General features: G+C 42.3%; 1 protein-coding gene across 3 annotated transcripts in view; it reads left to right on the top strand.

The window, feature by feature from the left end:
* Nucleotides 1–9,727, top strand: part of LMX1A (LIM homeobox transcription factor 1 alpha) — a 163,021-nt gene extending 153,294 nt beyond the window's left edge. For all 3 annotated transcript variants that reach the window (XM_056523329.1, XM_056523330.1, XM_056523331.1), the window contains 3 exons: nt 597–672; nt 4,464–4,631; nt 8,758–9,727. In XM_056523329.1, the coding sequence (XP_056379304.1) occupies nt 597–672; nt 4,464–4,631; nt 8,758–8,915 (402 nt within the window). In that variant the 3' untranslated portion in view covers nt 8,916–9,727. The remainder of the gene's footprint in view (nt 1–596; nt 673–4,463; nt 4,632–8,757) is intronic.
* Nucleotides 9,728–23,618: the final 13,891 nt, after the last annotated feature.

Below are 23,618 nucleotides of genomic sequence, written 5' to 3'. Positions count from 1 at the left end.
TGTCCAGAGCAGCATATGTTTGCTATGGGGATTTTCTCCTACTCTGGACAGTACTTAAAATGGAAAGAGATGTCAGCAGAGAGCATTGTGCTTGTGATTCAGCAGAGAGCTCTGCGTTCCAAAAAGAAAATAATTTCCTAGGTAGTATTCAGCAGCTAATAAGTACTGGAAGGATTGATTTTTTAATAGAAGTAATTTACAAATCTGTTTAACATACTGGCACCAGTTGATTAAAAAAAAAAAAAAAATAGGTTTCCACCGGAGTACCCCTTTAAATAATTTAGCAGGATAGCAGGGATTCTTCAACCATATACTGCCAGTAGAAGAATACAGAAGATGACCATAGATGGCCAATGAAATTGCCTTAGGTTAACATTTTTTTAGATGAAACAATCGCATAGAGAATCGTGAAGTGGTCTTATGCCGTAATGCGAGACACCATTAAATAAATTGGCGCGGAGGAAGCTAGGTGAAAGTTCGCCGTGCCATTCCCGGACCTGCTTTATTAAGAGGATGCACTGACTGTGAATTACCAGAACATCACGTAGACATCACCTACGCTCTCCAGACTTATTCCTGTACTTTGCTTTAAACAGATGAAGAAGTTGGCAAGAAGACAGCAACAACAGCAACAGCAGCAAGATCAGCAAAACCCGTCCCGAGTACCAGCAGGTAGGACCGTGGGGACTGTGCACACTTACAGTAAGGGAGAATTGCATTGTCCTCCCCCATACACAATTTCTTCTGTTTAAAATATATTTAACATATTTGCGTATTCATCCCATTAGTCTAGGGTTTCCCAACCAGTATGCCTCCAGCTGTTGCAAAACTACAATTCCCAGCATGCCCGGACAGCCTTTGGCTGTCCGGGCATGCTGGGAATTGTAGTTTTGCAGAGCTTGAGGCACATTGGTTGGGAAACACTGCCTTAAAGGGGTTATCCAGGAAAAAACTTATTTTTATATACATCAACTGGCTCCAGAAAGTTAAACAGATTTGTAAATGACTTCTATTGGGAAAAAAAAATCTTAATCCTTTCAGTACTTATGAGCTTCTGAAGTTGAGTTGTTCTTTTCTGTCGAAGTGCTCTCTGATGACACGTGTCTCGGGAACCGCCCAGTTTAGAAGCAAATCCCCATAGCAAACCTCTTCTAAACTGGGCGTTTCCCGAGACAGGTGTCATCAGAGAGCACTTAGACAGAAAAGAACAACCTTAACTTCAGAAGCTCATAAGTACTGAAATGATTAAGATTTTTTAATAGAAGTAATTTACAAATCTGTTTATCTTTCTGGAGCCAGTTTATATATATATATATAAAGTTTTTTTTCCTGGAATACCCCTTTAATGACAAGGCTATTTTGATTCATAATATTTTTTATTTTATTGATTTTATATTTATTTATTCTGTTTCATTTATTTAATTATTTATAGAATTATTCCTTCATGTATTCATTTATTTATTTAACTTGTTTATGTAATTATTTATTTATTTGCTTGTTTATTTATTTCAGAGTTGAATTCCAAAAATCATAACGTGCGTTTAGTTTTTTTTTTGTTTCGTTATGTTTTAATACCGTCTTTTTAAAAGTTAGTAAAAGTTGGTTTATAAGTTATAGTTAATTTATATATAAAAAAAAAACAGCATGCTGGGAGTTGTAGTTTTGCAGCAGCGGGAGGCACACTTTTTGGGAAGCCCTGCCCAAATGACTAGTCTATTTTGGTTTCTTTTTGCTTTATTTATTTATTTTTGGTTATTTAATTTATTTATTTGTTTTTATAAATATTTATTATTTAATTAATATATTTATGTATTTTAATTTAATTTAATTTTAATTATTTATTTATTTCATTTATTCATCCATTCATGTATTTTATTCATATTTATTTATGTTAGCTGCATTCCAAAAAAAATCATAGCAATAGTTTTTTCATAGATGTAGCCCTATTAGTGTATTTTTTTATTTTTATTTTATTTATTTTTTGCAGGACAGGTTATATGTTCTCAAAGCATCTTAAAGGGGTACTCCCATGGAAAACTTTTTTTTTTAAATCAACTGGTACCAGAAAGTTAAACAGATTTGTAAATTACTTCTATTTAAAAATCTTAATCCTTCCAGTACTTTTTAGGGGCTGTATACTACAGAGGAAATGGTTTTCTTTTTAGATTTCTCTGATGCCATGACCACAGTGCTCTCTGCTGACCTCTGCTGTCCATTTTAGGAACTGTCCAGAGCAGCATATGTTTGCTATGAGGATTTTCTCCTGCTCTAGACAGTTCTTAAAATGGACAGCAGAGGTTAGCAGAGAGCACTGTGGTCATGACAGAAGAGAAATCCAAAAAGATAAGCATTTCCTCTGTAGTCTACAGCCCCTAAAAAGTACTGGAAGGATTAAGATTTTTTAATAGAAGTAATTTACAAATCTACAAAGTGAGAAAAATAGATGCACTCACCACTCCAAGGACGGTACAAAATAAGACTTTTATTCGGACATCAGACACAGGGACGCCATGGCAAGCGTATGGGGAGAAGAATGTAGGACGCCGCCAACAGACAGGTTACAGCCGTTTCACCCGCGCATGCGGACTTCTTCAGACCACCTGTGGCTGTGCCGAACGGACTCTGCTTCTATCCTATGTAATTTACAAATCTGTTTAACTTTCTGGCGCCAGTTGATTAAAAAAAAAAAAAAAAGTTTTCCACGAGAGTACCCCTTTAATAAAAATTGATTTCTAAGTTATGTTTGACAAAAAAACAAAACAAATTGAGTAACAAAACTTTTTTTTTTTTTGTAATTCTTGCGTTCTAATCTGACGCCATTTACCATACAGTATGAATAACGTGAGGACTTTATACCGATTTAAAAATTGATACACAATATTACGGTATTTTTTCTGGTTTCTGCCTTTCCACAATAAACACATAATTTAGTTTTTCCGTCATATTTATGCTTTTTCATACACGGAGCTGTAGGAAGGTTTGATTTTTCACAATTAGCAGTTTTCTACCTTTTATCATTTTCGGGTACCTACAACTTTTAAAGGGGTATTCCCATTTTCCTAACTTGCGTAGATGAAGTAGCTCCTGGGGCTACACTGATTTTGCAACTCCCACTAATCCCGCAAATTACAGGAGCAGGGACTCTGTCAAGAAACAGGAGTCCCTGCTCCAGTACATACAGCACACAATACCAATACCATAGCTGCCCACGGAAACACTTTCTTTCAAAATAAAAATTTAGGGACAAAATGTTATTTTTTTTTTTTTACTTGAGATTTTCTTTTATTACATCATTTTTTTTTTTAAGTCCTACTATGTGACTTCTCTATGCGATTATCTGATCTCTTCTACAATACGGGGCCTAGAAGGTGCACAAAAATGGCAGACCATGGATAGTATATGTCAGTGGTCTCCAAACTGTGGCCCTCCAGATGTTGCAAGACTACAACTCCCAACATGATTGGACAGTTGGAAGTCCACAGTTTGGAGACTGATGGTATCTGTGGAAATGTATGTAGATAATATTTAAAGGGGTACTCCGGTGCTCCAGTGTTCTAAGCATTTTGCACAGAACACTTAAGGGGGTACTCCAGTGGAAATTTATTATTATTTTATTTTATTTTTTTTATCAACTGTAAATTATTTCTATAAAAAAATCTTTACCCTTCCAGTACATTTAAGCAGCTGTATGCTACAGAGGAAATTCTTTTCTTTTTAAATTTCTATTTTGTCTTGCCCACAGTGCTCTCTCTGCTGACACCTCTGTCCGTATCAGGAACTGTCCAGAGCAGCATAGGTATGTTATGGGGATTTTCTCCTGCTCTGGATCGTTCCTGATACGGGCATCATGTGTCAGCAGAGAGCACTGTGGACAAGACAAAAAAGAAATTCAAAAGGAAAAGAATTTCCTCTGTAGCATACAGCTGCTAAAAAGTACTGGAAGGGTAAAGATTTTTTAATAGAAGTAATTTACAAATCTGTTTAACTTTCTGGCACCAGTTGATTTAAAATAAAAAAATAAAAAAAATGTTTTCCACCGGAGTACCCCTTTAAGAGCCGGAGGCCGTGATTGTGACATCAGCCACTCCCCCTCATGATGTCATGCCACGCCCCCTCCTTTCATGTCTATGGGAGGGGGCGTGTCGTCCGACACGCCCCCTCCCATAGACATGAATGGAGGTGGTGTGGTGTGACATCACGAAGGGGTGTGGCCGTGACCTTGATCAGACATCTTACCCCCTATCCTTTGGATTAGGGATAAGATGTCTAGCAGCGGAGTACCCCTTTAATTTTTTATTATTATTATTTTCAACCTGATGAATGAAACAAGTTTTCCAGACTTTTTCATGTAGTATCTATACACATACAGTATTTACATATAGTATCTATTATGCATTAGTACTGTTTGCTTTGTACAGTTCGATAAAGTTGCTAAATCTTTGTTTTTACCGATTGTTCCGCAGCACAAACACACAGTTCCAGTAACTCCAGCATTGAAGGAATCCTGAACGTCTTCACATCGCTCCCCCAGCAACATCTACTTTCCATAGAGCAAAATATATATAGTTCAGACCCATTCCAGCAAGGGCTGACCCCCCCGCAGATGCCAGGAGACCACATGCATCCTTACGGTGAGTTATTATTTTATACATTTATTTGTCTTTTACATTATAGACTACTTTTAGGATTAGCTGTGTAGCTGAATGTAACCTATACAATCTGCAATGAAATGAGGATCATTCAGGAGAAGAGAGATAAGGGCTGGAGACTGAGATGAAAGGTAGCTTATCTGATTCATTTCACTCTGAATTAGGCATCACTATATGAGAACATGTAGGCTACTGAAGAGAAACTGAGCAAAATTTTTCATAAAGACCTAAGAGGGAAAATGTTTATTTTTTATTACATCAAAATTACTACAGGGCAATGATAAAGCAACACTTAAAGGGGTACTCCAGTGTATAACAATTTTTTTTTAAATTCAACCAGTGTCAGAAAGTTACACAGATTTGTAAATTACTTCTATTTAAAAATCTTAATTTTAATTCTTAATTACATTTACGTCCTGCGTCCTTAAGGGGTTAAAGGGGAACTCCACTGGAAAACATTTTATAAAAATTTTTTAATCAACTGGTGGCAAAAAGTTATACAGATTTGTAAATGACTTCCAATACTTATCAGCTGCTGTATGCTCCAGAAGAAGTTGTGTAGTTCTTTCCAGTCTGAACACAGTGCTCTCTGCTGACACCTCTGTCCGTGTCAGGAACTGTCCAGAGCAGGATAGGTTTGCTATGGGAATTTGCTCCTACTCTGGACAGTTTCTGACATGGACAGAGGTGTCAGCAGAGAGCACTGTGGTCAGACTGGAACGAACTACACAACTTCCTCTGGAGAATACAGCAGCTGATAAGTATTGGAAGTAATTTACAAATCTGTATAACTTTTTGCCACCAGTTGATTAAAAAATTTTTATAAAATGTTTTCCAGTGGAGTTCCCCTTTAACCCCTTAATGACGCAGGACGTAAATGTACGTCCTGGTGCGGTGGTACTTAACGCACCAGGACATACATTTATATCCTGTGCATAACCACGGGCATCGGAGCGATGCCCGGATCATGCGCGGCTGATCCCGGCTGCTGATCGCAGCCAGGGACCCGCCGGCAATGGCCGACGCCGACGGGCGTCCGCCATTAACCCCTCAGATGCCGGGATCAATACAGATCCCGACATCTGCGGCAGTACGCGATTTCAATGAATGATCGGATCGCCCGCAGCGCTGCTGCGGGGATCCGATCATTCAGAACGCCGCATGGAGGTCCCCTCTCCTTCCTCCGTGCGGCTCCCGGTGTCTTCTGCTCTGGTCTGTGATCGAGCAGACCAGAGCAGGAGATGACCGATAATACTGATCTGTTCTATGTCCTATACATAGAACAGATCAGTATTAGCAATCATGGTATTGCTATGAATAGTCTCCTATGGGGACTATTCAAGTGTAAAAAAAATGTAAAAGTAAAAGTAAAAGTAAAAAAAAAGTGAAAAATCCCCTCCCCCAATAAAAAGGTAAAACGTCCGTTTTTTCCTATTTTACCCCCAAAAAGCGTAAATTTTTTTTCTATAGACATATTTGGTATCGCCGCGTGCGTAAATGTCCGATCTATTAAAATAAAATGTTAATGATCCCGTACGGTGAACGGCGTGAACGAAAAAAAAAAAAGTCCAAAATTGCTACTTTTTTAATACATTTTATTAAAAACAATTATAAAAAATTTAGTAAAAGTTTTTTATATGCAAATGTGGTATAAAAAAAAGTACAGATCATGGCGCAAAAAATGAGCCCTCATACCGCCGCTTATACGGAAAAATAAAAAAGTTAGAGGTCATCAAAATAAAGGGATCATAAACGTACTAATTTGGTTAAAAAGTTTGTGATTTTTTTTAAGCGCAACAATAATATAAAAGTATATAATAATGGGTATCATTTTAATCGTATTGACCCTCAGAATAAAGAACACGTCATTTTTACCGTAAATTGTACGGCGTGAAAACGAAACTTTCCAAAATTAGCAAAATTGCGTTTTTCTTTTTAATTTCCCCACAAAAATAGTGTTTTTTGGTTGCGCCATAAATTTTATGATATAATGAGTGATGTCATTACAAAGGACAACTGGTCGCGCAAAAAACAAGCCCTCATACTAGTCTGTGGATGAGAATATAAAAGAGTTATGATTTTTAGAAGGCGAGGAGGATAAAAGGAAAACGTAAAAAGTCCTTAAGGCCAAAATGGGCCGAGTCCTTAAGGGGTTAAAGGGGTTCATAGCTTTCAGGATGTACTTTTCCAGAGAGTGATACGTCACATACATACTGTATGCAAATCACCGAGTACAGGACAATTATGTGATATCATGTCTTCATGGATGAGGGCTTAAAGAAGCACTCCAGTTTCCTCCCCATATCGTGCACACACCAACACTAGTCATACAACACCATTTGTTTTTATACAACACAGCCGCCGTGTCTGTGTGTTTTATCAATATAACTGGGTCATGTGATCACAAGTCTGACTCCTGGGTCAGCTGACTTCCTGTGAACTAAAGGATGACACCACCAATTACCAGACCCATTCTCACTTATCTGTATACTGCTGCTATTTCTATGGGATCAGGATATATAGCAGTTATGTACAGCCCCTCAAGCTCTATCTGTATACTGCTGCTGCTATCTCTTAGAGATCTAGATGTATAGTAGTTATACACTCCCCCTTTCATCTCTATCTGTATACTGCTGCTATTACTATGGGATCAAGATATAGCACAGTTATACACATCACCTCCAGCTCTATCTGTATACTACTGCTGCTATCTCTTAGTGATCAGAATGTATAGTAGTTATACACATCACCTCCAGCTCTATCTGTATACTGCTGCTGCTATCTCTATAGGATCAGGATATATAGCAATTAATCACCTCCCCCTCCAGCTCTATCTGTATACTGCTGTTACTGTCTTTGTGGGATCAGGATATATAGTAGTTATACACTTCCCCTCCAGCTTTATCTGTATATTGCTGCCATCTATGGAATCAGGTTATATAGTAGTTATACACCTCCCCTCCAACTCTATCTGTATACTGCTGCTGCTACCTCTATAGGATCAGGATATTTAGTAGCTATACACCTCCCCTCCAGATCTATCTGTATACTGCTGCTGCTACCTCTATAGGATCAGGATATTTAGTAGCTATACACCTCCCCTCCAGCTCTATCTGTATACTGCTGCTGCTACCTCTATAGGATCAGGATATTTAGTGGTTAGACATCTCCATTGAGGGTGTGTTCACACATTGCATTGTGGCAATAAAAATATTTTTTACCATAATTGTGTAAATCACAGTAAAAACATATAAGTTTTACCACTATTTTTAAAAAATGCAACAAAAACATGGAGACAATCCCATGCCTACTAGATCAGCCAAAACAGGCAGGGGTCAAGTCCTGGAAAAAAAGTGTGGGAACTCACCCAAGATTTCAACTCAAGGGCATCTGCAATCCTGCTAATAGGAATGGTATTCCTGCTGTGGAAAAAATGCAGGAACTCAGTTCCCACACGTTCCTGCATGACTCTAGCCCTGAAAACAGGTATGCACAAGGCACACACAAGAACCTCCACATTATTCTCTAATAATAGCCTACGCTGCACTGTATAAAAAAAAAAAAAAAGAATTTCCTGGAGTGCTTCTTTAAAGGGGTACTCTGCTTTAAAGGGGGTGTCCAGCTTAAAGGGGTACTCTGCTGCTCAGCGTTTGGAACAAACTGTTCTGAACGCTGGAGTCGGCATCGGGAGCTCGTGATGTCATAGCCCTGCCCCCTCATGACATCACGCCCTGCCCCCTCAATGCAAGTCTATGGGAGGGGGAGGGGCAGCCGCCACGCCCCCTCCCATAGCCTTGCATTGTGGGGGCGGGGCGGGACATCATGATGGGGCGGGGCTATGACATCACAAGCTCCCGGCTCCAGTGTTTGGAACAATTTGTTCCAAACACTGAGCAGCAGAGTACCCCTTTAAGCCATAAGATAGAACGTGCCCAAACCTGTTGGTTTCCATGGGATAGGCCAACATACTATGTGTATGGGAGATTTCAGATTCTCTCAAAATGGCAAATGTTGGGGAAAAATAGAGTTAACCATATTGACAAGCCAGATCTTTTGTTCGAGTGGGAGTCGAACGAAAATAAGACTTTACTTTCCTTGTGTCTTCCAGGCGGAGAGACCATGTTCCACGACATGGACAGCGACGACGCTTCCCTGAACTTGGGCGAATGTCTCCTAGCGGCACCTGACGTGGGGTCACTGCAGACCCGGGTGGGGAATCCCATCGACCGTCTTTACTCTATGCAAAGTTCCTATTTTACTTCCTGAAAGCAACATTGTAGTACAATATTGTTACTCCGGAACTGGAAATGATGCTGGTTGTCTCCAATTTCTGGTCAAAATATGACCAACCTTAGAGATTATGGCTGTCTACGATGCTACTGAAATTCCGGTCATGCGTTGTTCTTTAGAAACAATTTTCACTGGACCATCATCCGTAATATATACAACAATAGGGTTCTTCTTACTGGACTATAGAGTGAAACCACTTGCTCATTGGCATCATGTTGGCCACCAGAACTTCATAGAAGATCTTTAGAACCTTCTACGCCAATGCTGGTGAGGTGGAACCTGGTCAAGAACTGAAGCTTAGTCACAAGAAATGGATACATTCAAGGAGCCTCATACCTGTTGTGTATTCTGAAGCTTCGAAAGATCCCCTTCACTTCTATCGGAAGATGTTGACTTTCCAAAGTGGAAGGTTGGAAGACCCATCTCTGTTAAAGAACTCAAGAAGAATCCAGATATGAGGTGGTTTTACCCACTGACTCAACTCACTGAAGCATATGAAGAAGCACCTAGTGCAGCAGGAACTTGGACACTCGTGATCTCAAGAACATTGAGTCGTTGACTTGAAGGACGTTGACTGGCAAATTCAATGTATTAGACGTATTATCCATGATGCTGATTGTACGGCCCAGCAATGCCGCCATTGGTTGATATTTAATATTGGACACGTACGTTAACTTATGTCAGGTTTAGACTGATTTGTTTTCTTCTTACCGTGAAGACGTCTGTGACAATTTTTTTTTGTTTTTTTGTCAATTAGTTGCATTATGTTTTGTTGTTGTTACTATAATAGATGAAGGAAATTCAGTTGTGTTTCTTTACTCTCTGTGGACACAATGAGAAGGAGGATAGTTATAGGACTGAAAGGGAATATTGATGGTGAAGCTACAAAATGGCGGTCATATCATGGTCATGTTGTTGGATGGCAAAGTTCTATAGCTGGCCATGTGCATTAAACCAGCGGTCTTCAAACTATAGACCTCTTCTTGTTTCAAAACTACAACTTCCATTGACGGCCCATAGTTTGGAGACCACTGCATAAAATTGAAGGGGTACTCCGCCCCTAGACATGTTATCCCCTATCCAAAGGATACGGGATAAGATTTCTGATCGTGGGGGGTCCTGCCGCTGGGACGCCCCCGATCTCCCTGCATTACCCAGCATTCATTTAGAATGCTGGCTGCGGCACTAGAGGCTTGTGATGTCACGGCCACGCCCCTCGTGACCTCATGTCGCCACCCACAATGCAAGTCTATGGGAGGGGCGTGAAGGGGACCACCGCGATCCCTGCTACGGCAGCCCAGTCATCCGGTGCACTGAGCGAACTTCGCTCCGTACTGGATGACTAGCGATGCACCATCGGGGGCTCGTGATGTCAGGCCCTCCCTCTCGTTGCAAGCCTATGGGAGGGGGAGGTGATGTCACAAGCCTCCGGCGGCTCATCGCTAGTCATCCGGCACGGAAGGAAGTTTGCTCCGCGCACCGGATGGCTGGGGTGCCACAGCAAAGATCGCAGGGGGGAACCAGCTGCGGGACCCCCAAGATCAGACATTTTATCCCATGTCCCTGGATATGGGATAAGATATCTAGGGGCGAAGTACCCCTTTAATGAGGTAGAATAACCCTATGAAGTTGGTCGAACCTGCCAATTTTGGCAGCACCGATTGACTGTTTAATACAGTGGTCCCCAACCAGTGGCTTGGGAGCTTTGTGCCTGCCATAGCAGTCCCGAGTTTCGACCATAACCCAACCCCAAAACAGTGCCAGTTTGGGTAGTATACTACTGGCGTCAAACATGCATATATCCGCAAGCATCAGCAAATTTGTCAAAGTGAAATGTGGTTCGAAAGGTTAAAGAGATCTGGTTTGATGTGTATGGGGATTAACGGCTCTAACCCTGGTGGTGGATACCAAGGGAGAGAAGGATCAGGCAGTTGGATCTGAACATGCCGGATCCCTTCGTTCTAAAGGCATATAAGCCACCACCAGAGGTGTCTGGCAGCAGCTTTCTCTCCTTTCCCCATTCAGAACACATGCTTGGTAGTGATGTCGTGAACATAAAACTTCCGCAAATGTTCGCTAAACCGGGCGAACCGCCATTGACTTCAATGGGCAGGCAAATTTTAAAACCCACAGGGACTCTTTCTGGCCACAATAGTGATTTAAAAGTTGTTTCAAGGGGACTAATACCTGGACTGTGGCGTGCTGGAGGGGGATCCAGGGCAAGACTCCCATGGGAAATTACATAGTTTTAATCTGGTTTTAATCCATAAAGGGCATAAATCACCTATTATTCCTAAATGGTTTGGAATAATGTGCTTTAGCCCCCTTTAGGCAGCACATAGATTCCCCCATATTAGGCAACACATAGTTAGAGCCTCCCTTTAGGCAGCACATAGAGCCCCCTTTAGGCAGTACATATTTAGATCCCCCCCTTCGGCAGCACATAGATTCCCCCATATTAGGCAGCACATAGTTAGAGCCCCCCTTTAGGCAGCACTGGTTTTATTTCACAGCCAAAAAAGGTATTTTTTTATTTTTATTTGAACAACTGTCACACCAAATGTGATTTGCACTAGTGTGACAATGAGCAAAAAAGGTTGCCAGCGGAGTTCCCCTTTTAAGCAGAGGTCCCCAACCTGGGTGCCTCCAGCAGTTGCAAGACACACGGACTGGACTTATAGCCCTTTTAATACTGTAGTTAGTTGCTTGAAGGAACTTAAGTTTTACACTGGAGTACCCCTTTTAACCAGCAGTTCCCTCCCAACCAGGGTGCCTCCAGCTGTTGCAAGACACGGACTGATATTTGAGCCCTAAAAAGGGCTTTTTTGGGTACTGTCCTTAAAGCAGATGTTAGACTAGTGCTTTAGGAGTAAAGTGGACCCTGAATACACCACCTAGCAGCAACCTAGCTATCGCTTTCCCTTTTACAGCAGAAGCAGCTTCTCTGTCCCTCCACTTTCTAAGCCTGCAGCATGCTGAATGAAGGTAAAATGGTGTCCGTGCAAGAGATAGGAGGGTCTGGAAGGGAGGGACTGCTGCTGATTGGCTGTAATGTGTCTACTGACTCTGACTCACAGGGTCAAAGTTTACCGCAATGTTAAAGTATAGGGGGCGAATCGAACTTCACATATGTTCGCGCGGCGATGCGAACGCGACCATGCTAAGTTCGCCGGGAACTGTTCGCCGGTGAACAATTCGCGACATCTCTACTGCTTGGTTGAATGGGCCATAAAGAACCTTGAAACATGGCCAAGGATTTTTTGGGTTCTTTCTTCTCATCAGTATAGAGCTGGGTGTTGGCTGTCACAGAGTCCTGGGATTCCAGCTACTCAAGGAGACACAGTACTTCATTACAGCTAGATCAAAGAAATGTCTGCCATCCAGTCCCCTGCTTTGTACTGACTAAAGCAGTGATTCCCAACCCAGTCCTCAAGGCACACCAACAGTCCAGGATTTTAATTTTTCCCTATTCTATTCCAATGGAGTAACTGAAAAAACCCGGAATGTTGGTGTGCCTTGAGGACTGGGTTGGGAAACACTGGACTAGAGGCAAGAACCCTGGAACAGCTTTCTACAGATGGGTGGAGAGTCTGCTCCTTTACTTGGTTGAGCATTGGATTATAGTAAAGCTACCTCCAATAGGTGGCACTAGAGAGCAAGCTATTTACCTTCTGGAGGAGAGCTACTTTGCATACATTTTTCCCAGGAAGCATTGCATGGCCTATAAAACTTAATTCCCGACAATTTTTCTGTCTGTTATCATAGCATCATGACATCATTATTGAAAAAACAAAAGTTGGATTCAAAATGTCCGACTTCAAAATGGCCGCCATGGTCACCACCCATCTTGAAAAGTTTCCCCCCCCTCACATATACCAATGTGTCACAAACAGGAAGTTAATATCACCAACCATTCCCATTTTATTAAGGTGTATCCATATAAATGGCCGCCCTGTACACTGTTCTTCTGGGATCCATACATACGTTTGGTTTAATTTAGTTCAGAATAATTATACGAAAATCGCACGGACAGGTTGTGAACATTTGGTTGTCAAGCCGTATCAGCCGTTCGCACCGCAGTATCCAATATCTTCACAGCCAGAGACGTTTTCTCATATGTGGAGGACGACGCGCGCCGGAGCAGATGTCATCCTGCAAAGAGTTAAACTCCTTTCCTTCAGGTATGAACTGGGCAAACTCTGGACTCTATGAATGGAGGTCACATCATGACTTTATTCCTGAGGAAGGTGGCTGGGTTCCAGGTGACACCTGTTCCAAATGTTCAGATAAGGGGGAGAACGGATCAGCTAGCGCATAAATTAGCACCTGATGACAGACTTAACTAGAAGACTGACCTGCCCGCAGCTTATGGACTCAGCAAGGGGTGGGAGAGGTAAATACGTGCGCAACAACCAGAGGAGACGAGAACAGATTCCTCCGAACATCCAGCACTATCGTCGTAGGCCAATGTTTCCCAACTCTGGCGCCTTCAGACTTCCCCTGGACATGCTGGGAGTTGTAGTTTTGCAACAGCTGGAGGCACCCTGGTTGGAGAACACAGTCATTAATGGAGTACTCCAGTGGAAAACATTTTTATTTTTTTAATCAACTGGTGCTGGAAAGTTAAACAGATTTGTAAGTTACTTCTATTAAAAAAAATCTTTACCCTTCCAGTACTTATTAGCGGCTGTATGCTACAGAGGAAATTCTTTCCTTTTTTAATTTATTTTTTGTCTTGTCCACAGTGCTCTCTGCTGACACCTGATGCCCGTATCAGGAACTGTCCAGAGCAGGAGAAAATCCCCATAGCAAACCTATACTGCTCTGGACAGTTCCCGACACGGACATCAGGTGTCAGCAGAGAGCACTGTGGACAAGACAAAAATGAAATTCAAAAAGAAAAGAATTTCCTTTGTAGCATACAGCTGCTAATAAGTACTGGAAGGGTAAAGATTTTTTAATAGAAGTCATTTACAAATCTGTTTAACTTTCTGGCACCAGTTCATTTAAAAAAAAAAGTTTTCCACCGGAGTACCCCAGGCCCATTTTGGCCTTAAGGACCAGACCAATTTTATTTTAGCATTTTCGTTTTTTCCTCCTCGCCTTCGAAAAATCATAACTCTCTTATATTTCCATCCACAGACCCATATGAGGGCTTCTTATTTTACCATAAAATGTACGGCGCAAACAAACAAATAATATTTATGTGGGAAAATTGAAAAGAAAATAGCAATTTAGCAAATTTTGGAAGGTTTTGTTTTCACGCTGTACACTTTCCGGTAAAAATGACATGTTTTCTTTATTCTGTGGGTCAATACGATTAAAATGATACCCATGATTATATTATTTTCTATTATATCCGCTTAAAAAAAATCACAAACCATTTTAACAAAATTAGTATGTTTGAAATTGCCCTATTTTGACCACCTATAACTTTCTCACTTTTCCCTATATGGGGCGATTTGAGGGCTCATTTTTTGCGCCACGATCTGTAGTTTCTATCAGTACAACTTTTGCTTAGGTTTTACTTTTTATACATTTTTTGTAAATTTTTTGGGGAATAAAATGTGGCGTAAACGTAATTTTTTTTAACGTTTATGCCGCTCACCGTATGGGATAATTAACAATATATTTTAATAGCTCAGACTTTTACGCACGCAGCGATACCAGATATGTGTATTAATTCTTTTTTGTACACTTTTTTGGGGGTAAAATGGGAAAAACGGACGTTTTACTTTTTTATTGGAGAGGGGATTTTTCAAAATTTTTAACTTTTTTATTTTACACGTTTTTTTCCTTTTTTTTTTTTTTTACACTTTTTATGTCCCCATAGGGGACTATTCATAGCAATCAGTTGATTGCTAATCCTGTTCAGTGCTATGTATAGGACACAGCACTGCTCAGTATTATCGGTGATCTTCTGCTATGGTCTGCTCGATCTCAGACCAGAGCAGAAGACCCCGGGAGACGGCTGGAGCCAGGTGAGGGGACCTCCGGCTGCCATGCTGGATGATCGGATCACCGCGGCAGCGCTGCGGCCGATCCGATCATCCATTCAAAGTACCGCATTGCCGGAGATGCCGTGATCTCTATTGATCACGGCATCTGAGGGGTTAATGGCGGACATCCGTGCGATCGTGGATGTCCGCCATTACCGGCGGGTCCCTGGCTGCTGATAGCAGCCGGGACCTGCCGGGCATGACGCCAGCAACGCTCCGTTGCTCGTGATCATGGCGGCGCGTAAATGTACGTCATGGTGCGCTAAGTACAACGTCACCATGACGTACATTTACTTCCATTGTCGTTAAGGGGTTAAGCACATAATACAAGACCTGGAGGTCTAGGACATTGAGGGGTTAAATATATAGATCTTTGGTGGAGAAAAGTGAAGAGTCAATGGTGCATACCTTGGGTCCACAGTAGTTATGTCTCCGGGCTGGCTGTCACTTCTCATTTCTACCATGCACTGATCATAGAGATGAGTGCAGGGAGGGAATAGAGAGGACTGTGCAGATGTAATTGTATGACCACTCAGTTCTATATATGATCATAGAGAAGAGTGCAGGGAGGGAATAAAGAGGACTGTGCAGATGTAATTGTATGACCATTCAGTTCTATATATGATCATAGCGATGAGTGCAGGGAGGGAATAGAGAGGACTGTGCAGATGTAATTGTATGACCACTCAGTTCTATATATGATCATAGAGAAGAGTGCAGGGAGGGAATAGAGAGGACTGTGCAGATGTAATTGTATGACCACTCAGTTCTATATATGATCATAGAGATGAGTGCAGGGAGGGAATAGAGAGGACTGTGCAGATGTAATTGTATGACCACTCAGTTCTATATATGATCATAGCGATGCGTGCAGAAGCGGATAGAGAGGACTGTGCAGCTTTATCTATATGACCACACAGTTCTCTCTATGATCATAGAGATGAGTGCAGGGAGGAGACAGAGAGGACTGTGCAGCTGTTACTATATGGTCACACAGTTCTCTCTATGAATATAGAGATGTGTGCAGAAGGGGATAGAGGGGGCTGTGAAGCTGTAACTATGGCCACCCAGGTCTCTCTTTAATCATAGAGATGAGTGCAGAGAGTAGATAGAGAGGACTGTGCTGCTGTAACTGTATGATCACACAGTTCTTTCTATGATCATGTGGTGTGCAGGGGTGCAATGTAGGGCAGATGTTATTAACCCCTTCTTGTTGTGACGCCAGGGCGTTGGTTTAGCCTTAGCCACAGAAAGGTAATACCACTGGATCCTGGGCTAGGCACGGGGGCAATGAGGACACCGACACCAAGTTACGGACAACGATAGCTTTACTGAGGGTAGACAGGTGATACAGTCTATACAGTACAGCCAGGGTCCAAGGAGGTGACCAGTGACACAGGGGGACCTCGCAGGCTTGCTGGGACTTGCAGTATTTAGAGACACTTTGGTGCAGGACACGGTGACTATATAGAAGACTTGACAATTGACATGAAGATGACTTTGATCTCACTTGAGATGACTTGTGGCTGCAGACTATAGGCTTGAGGCCTCCAATGATCTGGGCACAGACTGCACTGGACCTCAGCAGGAGCAAGAATGCTGAAAGAGAGAGATTGTAGCCCCTCCCCTGGTTTTATAGGGGTGTCTAGCAAAGAGCCCATAGGTCACTTGGGGGGTCACCTGGTCACTAGTGCCTCCGGGGTAACAAGCACATGGTCACAGTAATTAAAGAAACATTACACTTGTAACATATAACATATGTACATAGGGGATAACACTGCAGGGGGCCCTGGGGACATAAAGGGACTCTGCCTGACAGGGCAGGAGAAGGCTACGGGGAAACACCATCCCGTACTGGGTCACCACAATCATAGAGATGACTGCAGGGAGGGGATAGAGAGGACAGTGCAGCTGTAACTGAATGACCACACAGTTCTCTCTATGATTATAGAGGTGGATGCAGGGAGGGGATAGAGAGGACTGTGCAGCTGTAATTGTATGACCACACAGTTCTCTCTATGATTATAGAGGTGGATGCAGGGAGGGGATAGAGAGGACTGTGCAGCTGTAACTGTATGACCACACAGTTCTCTCTATGATTATAGAGGTGGATGCAGGGAGGGGATAGAGAGGACTGTGCAGCTGTAATTGTATGACCACACAGTTCTCTCTATGATTATAGAGGTGGATGCAGGGAGGGGATAGAGAGGACTGTGCAGCTGTAACTGTATGACCACACAGTTCTCTTTATGATTATAGAGGTGGATGCAGGGAGGGGATAGAGAGGACTGTGCAGCTGTAATTGTATGACCACACAGTTCGCTCTATGATTATAGAGGTGGATGCAGGGAGGGGATAGAGAGGACTGTGCAGCATGAAAAGGACAGGCGCTCAAGCCCTAGTTCTAGTCACCTGTGCCGTCCCTGATGGGCAATGATCTACGGGAGACCATGGGGGAGATTTATCAAAACCTGGCGCAGAGGAAAAGTTGACCAGTTGCCCATAGCAACCAATCAGATTGCTGCTTTCATTTTGCAGAGGCCTTGTTAATAATGAAAGCAGCGATCTGATTGGTTGCTATGGGCAACTCAGCAACTTTTCCTCTGCAGAGGTTTTGGTAACTCTTCCCCTTGTGTCCTGGCCTCACGTGGATGTTCCTTTCTTCGTGTGTACGTCGCACTCGTCGGGATCATTCTCTATATAATTATCCTTTTTCTTTACTTCATTTGGAACCTGTTGACATTACATCCACCCCCCCCCCCCCCCATTCTTTTAATGCAGGCGACCTGTCTCCTCTTTCAGGATAATGAAGCCAAATGATATTTATCCTAAGGTCTAAGATATTTTCCAAAATTACCAAAATTGGTTTTGTTTTGGATGACTTTCAAAATAATGTAAGGGGTTTAAGAATGAAATTCATAGTGCGCTCCGGACTGGTTGGCAGCCATGACATAAGACCATTGTGCTGTATGGTATCTGCATTCACATTATTAAGCTGATAAGTGTGGCTCACGTGGGCAAGGGCGATGTCGATATACCCCCCGCCCCCCTCATGTTTTCTAAACAGCATTAGCAGGCGTACAAAAGTCTGTTGTCTGCGCAGCCAAGTCGCAGATGTGCAGAAGGGTCAATCTGTGTACTTAGGTCTTAAAGGGGTACTCCGGTGGAAAACTTTTTTCTTTTAAATCAACTGGTGGCGGAAAGTTAAACATATTTGTAAATTACTTCTATTAAAAAATATTAATCCTTCCTGTACTTATTAGCTGCTGAATACTTCAGAGGAAATTCTTTTCTTTTTGGAATGCTCTCTGATGACATCACGAGCACAGTTCTCTCTGCTGATGTTATTATAATAATAATAATAATAATAACGCTTTATTTATTGTTGTCCTTAGTGGGATTTGAACCCAAGTCCCCAGCACTGCAAGGCAGCAGTGCTAACCACTGAGCCACCATGCTGCCCTTATCATACATCTGCTATGCATGGTTGCCAAAATGGACAGAGATGTCAGCAGAGAGCACTGTGCTCGTGATGTCATCAGTGTTCCAAAAAGAAAGGAATTTCCTCTGTAGCATTCAGCAGCTAATAAGTACTGGAAGGATTAAGATTTTTTTTAATAGAAGTAATTTACAAATATGTTTAACTTTCTGCGTCCAGTTGATTTAAAAGAAAAAAGGTTTTCACCGGAGTACCCCTTTAAACAGATTTCTAAATTACTTCTATTAAAAAATCTTAATCTTTCCAGTACTTATTAGCTGCTGAATTCTATCATTTTTGGAACACACAGCTCTCTGCGGACATCACGAGCACAGTGCTCTTTGCTGACATCTCTGTCCTATTTTAGGAACTGCCCAGAGTAGCATATGTTTTCTATGGGGATTTTTCTCCTGCTCTTGACAGTTCCTAAAATGGACAGAGATGTCAGCAGAGAGCACTGTGCTCATGATGTCAACAGAGAGCTCTGTGTTCCAAAAAAAGAAAATAATTTCTTCTGTAGTATTCAGCAGCTAATAAGTACTGGAAAGATTAAGATTTTTTTTTTTTTTTATAGAAGTAATTTACAAATATACGGAGTACCCCTTTAAAGGAAACCTGCGGGATTTCGGGACAGATTGATTTTAGCAGGGTTTTAGAAAGCTGCTGAGTAGTCCCTGGGGGGCGCTTCTTGCCCTACTGTCCCTTAGTGATGCGCCTCTCCCTATACACTCTAAAGAAAAGACGCGTCAGTCAAGGCTTGGGGGGAGCATCGGCAGGGACTTCTCCCATGACCTGTGTCCCAACGGCTTTCTCACACTACTTTTCTGTTTCAGGGTAAATCATAGTATCCAGGCACCCCGTTGCCTGTGGTTTGGGCAGTGTGAAGCAGGTGGCTGTGATGACATACAGCAGTGGTCTCCAAACTGTGTGCCTCCAGATGTTACAAAACTACAACTTCCAGCATGCCCGGACAGCCGTTGGCTGTCCGGGCATTCTGGAAGTTGTAGTTTTGCAACATCTGGAGGCACACAGTTTGGAGACTACTGACATACATCATCAATACAATTAGCCCACACTTTTTGATTATTGGGAATGTGACCTTTGGGACTAGAGATGAGCGAACTTACAGTAAATTCGATTCGTCACAAACTTCTCGGCTCGGCAGTTGATGACTTTTCCTGCATAAATTAGTTCAGCTTTCCGGTGCTCCGATGGGCTGGAAAAGGTGGATACAGTCCTAGGAGACTCTTTCCTAGGAATGTATCCACCTTTTCCAGCCCACCGGAGCACCTGAAGGCTGAACTAATTTACGTAGGAAAAGTCATCAACTGCCAAGCCGAGAAGTTCGTGATGAATCGAATTTACTGTAAGTTAGCTCATCTCTATTTGGGACCTTCATTGATCCTAAAAATAATGGGGGTTGTAGTGGTAATTTAGGGCGTCTTCCCTGCACAGCCATAGTCATTCAACTGTATGGAATGGAAAGATTTTGGTTTGTTAAAATGTACCTGTCATATCACAGAAAAAAATAATACTCCATATATGTTACTCTCTAGGTCATGCAGATTCTTTACATGTCTTTTTTTTATGTGTCTAGCTTCTGTATTGGGCTCACAAATCCCTCTGTTCTGCTGCTCACTCATTCTGACATCAACTGCTCAGGAAGGGGCGTGTCCCAGGCAAGCACTGAGCCCGCCCTTACTCACTAGGCATTCACTTCCTCCCTGAGTCTGCTTTGCTGTGCTGTTTCTCTTTATTAAATCAGAAGCTTACATGTGTTTTAGATTGTTAAATGCTGCTTGTCCTTATCTGATATAGAACACACTCAGATATGTCATGGATGTTTCCCACTGGGAGAGTAAAAAATGTATCATTGTAGATTTTGCTGAGGATTTTCTGCAGATATGAAGCAATAAACCCACATCTAAATACTATATAATATACAGTTAAATTGTCTAGAGGGTTTCCCTGCAGATTGTTTGCGGATGCGATGTAAGGTGGGGAGTGTTGAAGGGTGGGCAAATGGGCGGAGTCAAGGGGACGGCAAAATTAGCTTTTGCCTAGGGGGACAAAAATCTTTGCACCAGCCCTTCATGTGGCCGACAGCTATTTCTCCTTCCATACATTTGCAAATGCTCAATGTACTGAATGGAGAGATGAGGAGTAAGCCGCCGCCAGACTCCTTCAGCTGAGACTTATTGCTCTGTGAATAGTGAGTCAATGAGGAGATGGACACGTCCCAAGTCACATTTGATGCTAACCCAGAGATGGATGACTTCAAGCAAGACCCTTGCAGGCAGTGTTGGGAGTAAGGCTGCATTCAAATCTTGTTTTTGCAATACGGTTCCCGTATCAGGTTTTATGTAAAAAAAAAACGTATGTCTCAAAACTGGACCGAACTGTATACCACCGTGTACAACCGTATATACCTCTGTACGGTTTTAAACTGTATACAAAGAAAGAAAACGGTCCAGCACTGGTTTGCAGGTAAAAACAGCTTCTTCTTTATTGGGTCAACTCCGACAAGACAAATTAGCCGACGCGTTTCGGACCTACACTTGGTCCTTAGTCATAAACTGTATACGGTTTGAAAACGGATGTCCAGTTGCATACGGTTTAATGCGCTTAAAACGGATACGGTTTTATGTTTGTCCTTAAGTTCTTCTTGTTCTATTTGTGGGAAGAACTTTCGGCGTGCACTGCGCATGTACAAACTGCAAAACCGTAATGTGCAAACCGGATGGAACCGTACGCACATACGGTTCAGTACGGTTCCCATAGACCACCATTTAAAGAAAAAAAACATATACGGGTTGTAGCCGGTTTTTCAACCGGACATAAAACCATAGTAGACTACGGTTTTGTGTACGGGGAAAAAAAAACTGATAAAACCGTAAATGATGCAAAACGTACACAGCCGGATGCTATGGTTGTCATACGGTTTTCTATGAAATGTCTGTACATACGGTTTGCAATACGGTTCCAAACGTTTTTTTTTTCCCACTGAAACCCAGGGGTCAAGTACTGGGAAAAAAAAGTCAGGGAACTCATCCAAGATTTCAACTCAAGGGCTGGTCCTGCAGGTCTCCTGCTAAAGGGAATGTGGTTCCTGCTGGGAAAAAAGTGCAGGAACTCAGTTCCCATGAGTTCCTGCAGGACTTGAGCCCTGCTGAAACCGGATACGGAAACTGTATTGCAAAATCGAGATGTGAATGCAACCTGGTGAAACAGCTGTCACACCTGAGATGTCTGCAGCGTCTGCACTCACTCTCAACACTGGCTGCAAGGGTCTTGCTTTAAAGGGGTACTCTGGTGAAAACCTTTTTTCTTTTAAATCAACTGGTGGGGGAAAGTTAAACATATTTGTAAATTACTTCTATTAAAAAATCTTAATCCTTCCTGTACTTATTAGCTGCTGAATACTACAGAGGAAATTCTTTTCTTTTTGGAATGCTCTCTGATGACATCACGACCACAGTTCTCTCTGCTGATGTTATTATAATAATAATAATAATAATGCTTTATTTATTGTTGTCCTTAGTGGGATTTGAACCCAAATCCCCAGCACTGCAAGGCAGCAGTGCTACCCACTGAGCCACCATGCTGCCCTTAGCATACATCGGCTATGCACGGTTGTTAAAATGGACAGAGATGTCAGCAGAGAGCACTGTGGTCGTGATGTCATCAGTGTTCCAAAAAGAAAAGAATTTCCTCTGTAGCATTCAGCAGCTAATAAGTACTGGAAGGATTAAGATTTTTTTAATAGAAGTAATTTACAAATATGTTTAACTTTCTGCGTCCAGTTGATTTAAAAGAAAAAAGGTTTTCACCGGAGTAGCCCTTTAGCTCCTTCAGGACGTAGGCCCTACGCCCTGTCCCGGTGTTTAAAACGGGGTCACACTGTGTCCCATAACACCGGGCGGGTCCTGGCTGCTATTGATAGCCGGGACCCTGGGCTAGTAGCGTGTGGCACCGATCGTTGTGCCGCGTGCTATTAACCCTTTAGACCAACTGAAAGTAAACGCAGCTCAGTCGGGCTGATTGGGACATTGCGATAAAATCGCGATGTCCCGATCGGCTGGGACGCGAGCGGAGGCCCCCTTACCTTGCTCCGTCACGTCCGATCTGGGTTTGATTGCTCCAAGCTTGAGCTACAGGCTTGAGCAATCGAGCCCCTATCTCGCTGATCCATGCAGAGCTATGGCTTTGCAGGGATCAGCATAAGAGTTCAGTGTGTGCAGTGTTATAGGTCCCTATGGGAGCTATAACACTGCAAAAAAAAAGTGAAAAAAAAGCTACCAAAGGTCATTTAACCCCTTCCCTATTAAAAGTTTGAATCACCCCCCTTTTCCCATAAAAAAAAACTGTGTAAATAAAAATAAACATATATGGTATCGCCACGTGCAGAAATGTCCGAACTATAAAAATATGTTGTTAATTAAACCGCAAGGTCAATGGCGTATGCGCAAATTTTTTTTCCAAAGACCAACATAGCGTATTTTTGGTCACTTTTTATATAATTAAAAAATTGAATAAAAAGCGATCAAAAAGTCCGATCAATACAAAAATGGTACCGATAAAAATTTCAGAACATGGCACAAAAAATGAGCCCTCATACCGACCCGTACCCAGAAAAATAAAAAGTTATAGGGGTCAGAAGATGACAATTTTAAACGTCTAAATTTTCCTGCATGTAGTTATGATTTTTTTCCGAAGTACAACAAAATCTAACCTACCGTATATACTCGAGTATAAGCCGACCCGAGTATAAGCCGAGACCCCTAATTTCAACCCAAAATCCCAGGAAAAGTTATTGACTCGAGTATAAGCCTAGGGTGGGAAATACCTCATCCCCCCCTGTCATCATCCAGACCCGTCATTAACATCCTCATCATCCCCTTGGCATCATCCCACACATCCCCCCTTCATCATCCCCTTGTCATCATCCCACACATCCCCTTATCATCCCACACATCCCCCCTTCATCATCCCCTTGTCATCATCCCACACATCCCCCCTTCATCATCCCCTTGTCATCATCCCACACATCCCCCCTTCATCATCCCCTTGTCATCATCCCACACATCCCCCCTTCATCATCCCCTTGTCATCATCCCACACATCCCCCCTTCATCATCCCCTTGTCATCATCCCACACATCCCCTTATCCCACACATCCCCCCTTCATCATCCCCTTGTCAT

The sequence above is a fragment of the Hyla sarda genome, chromosome 6, assembly GCF_029499605.1.
Source record: "Hyla sarda isolate aHylSar1 chromosome 6, aHylSar1.hap1, whole genome shotgun sequence".
NCBI classification, from domain to species: domain Eukaryota; kingdom Metazoa; phylum Chordata; class Amphibia; order Anura; family Hylidae; genus Hyla; species Hyla sarda.
Note: the sequence above shows the minus strand (reverse complement) of the source record. Positions and strands in the feature narration are given on the sequence as shown.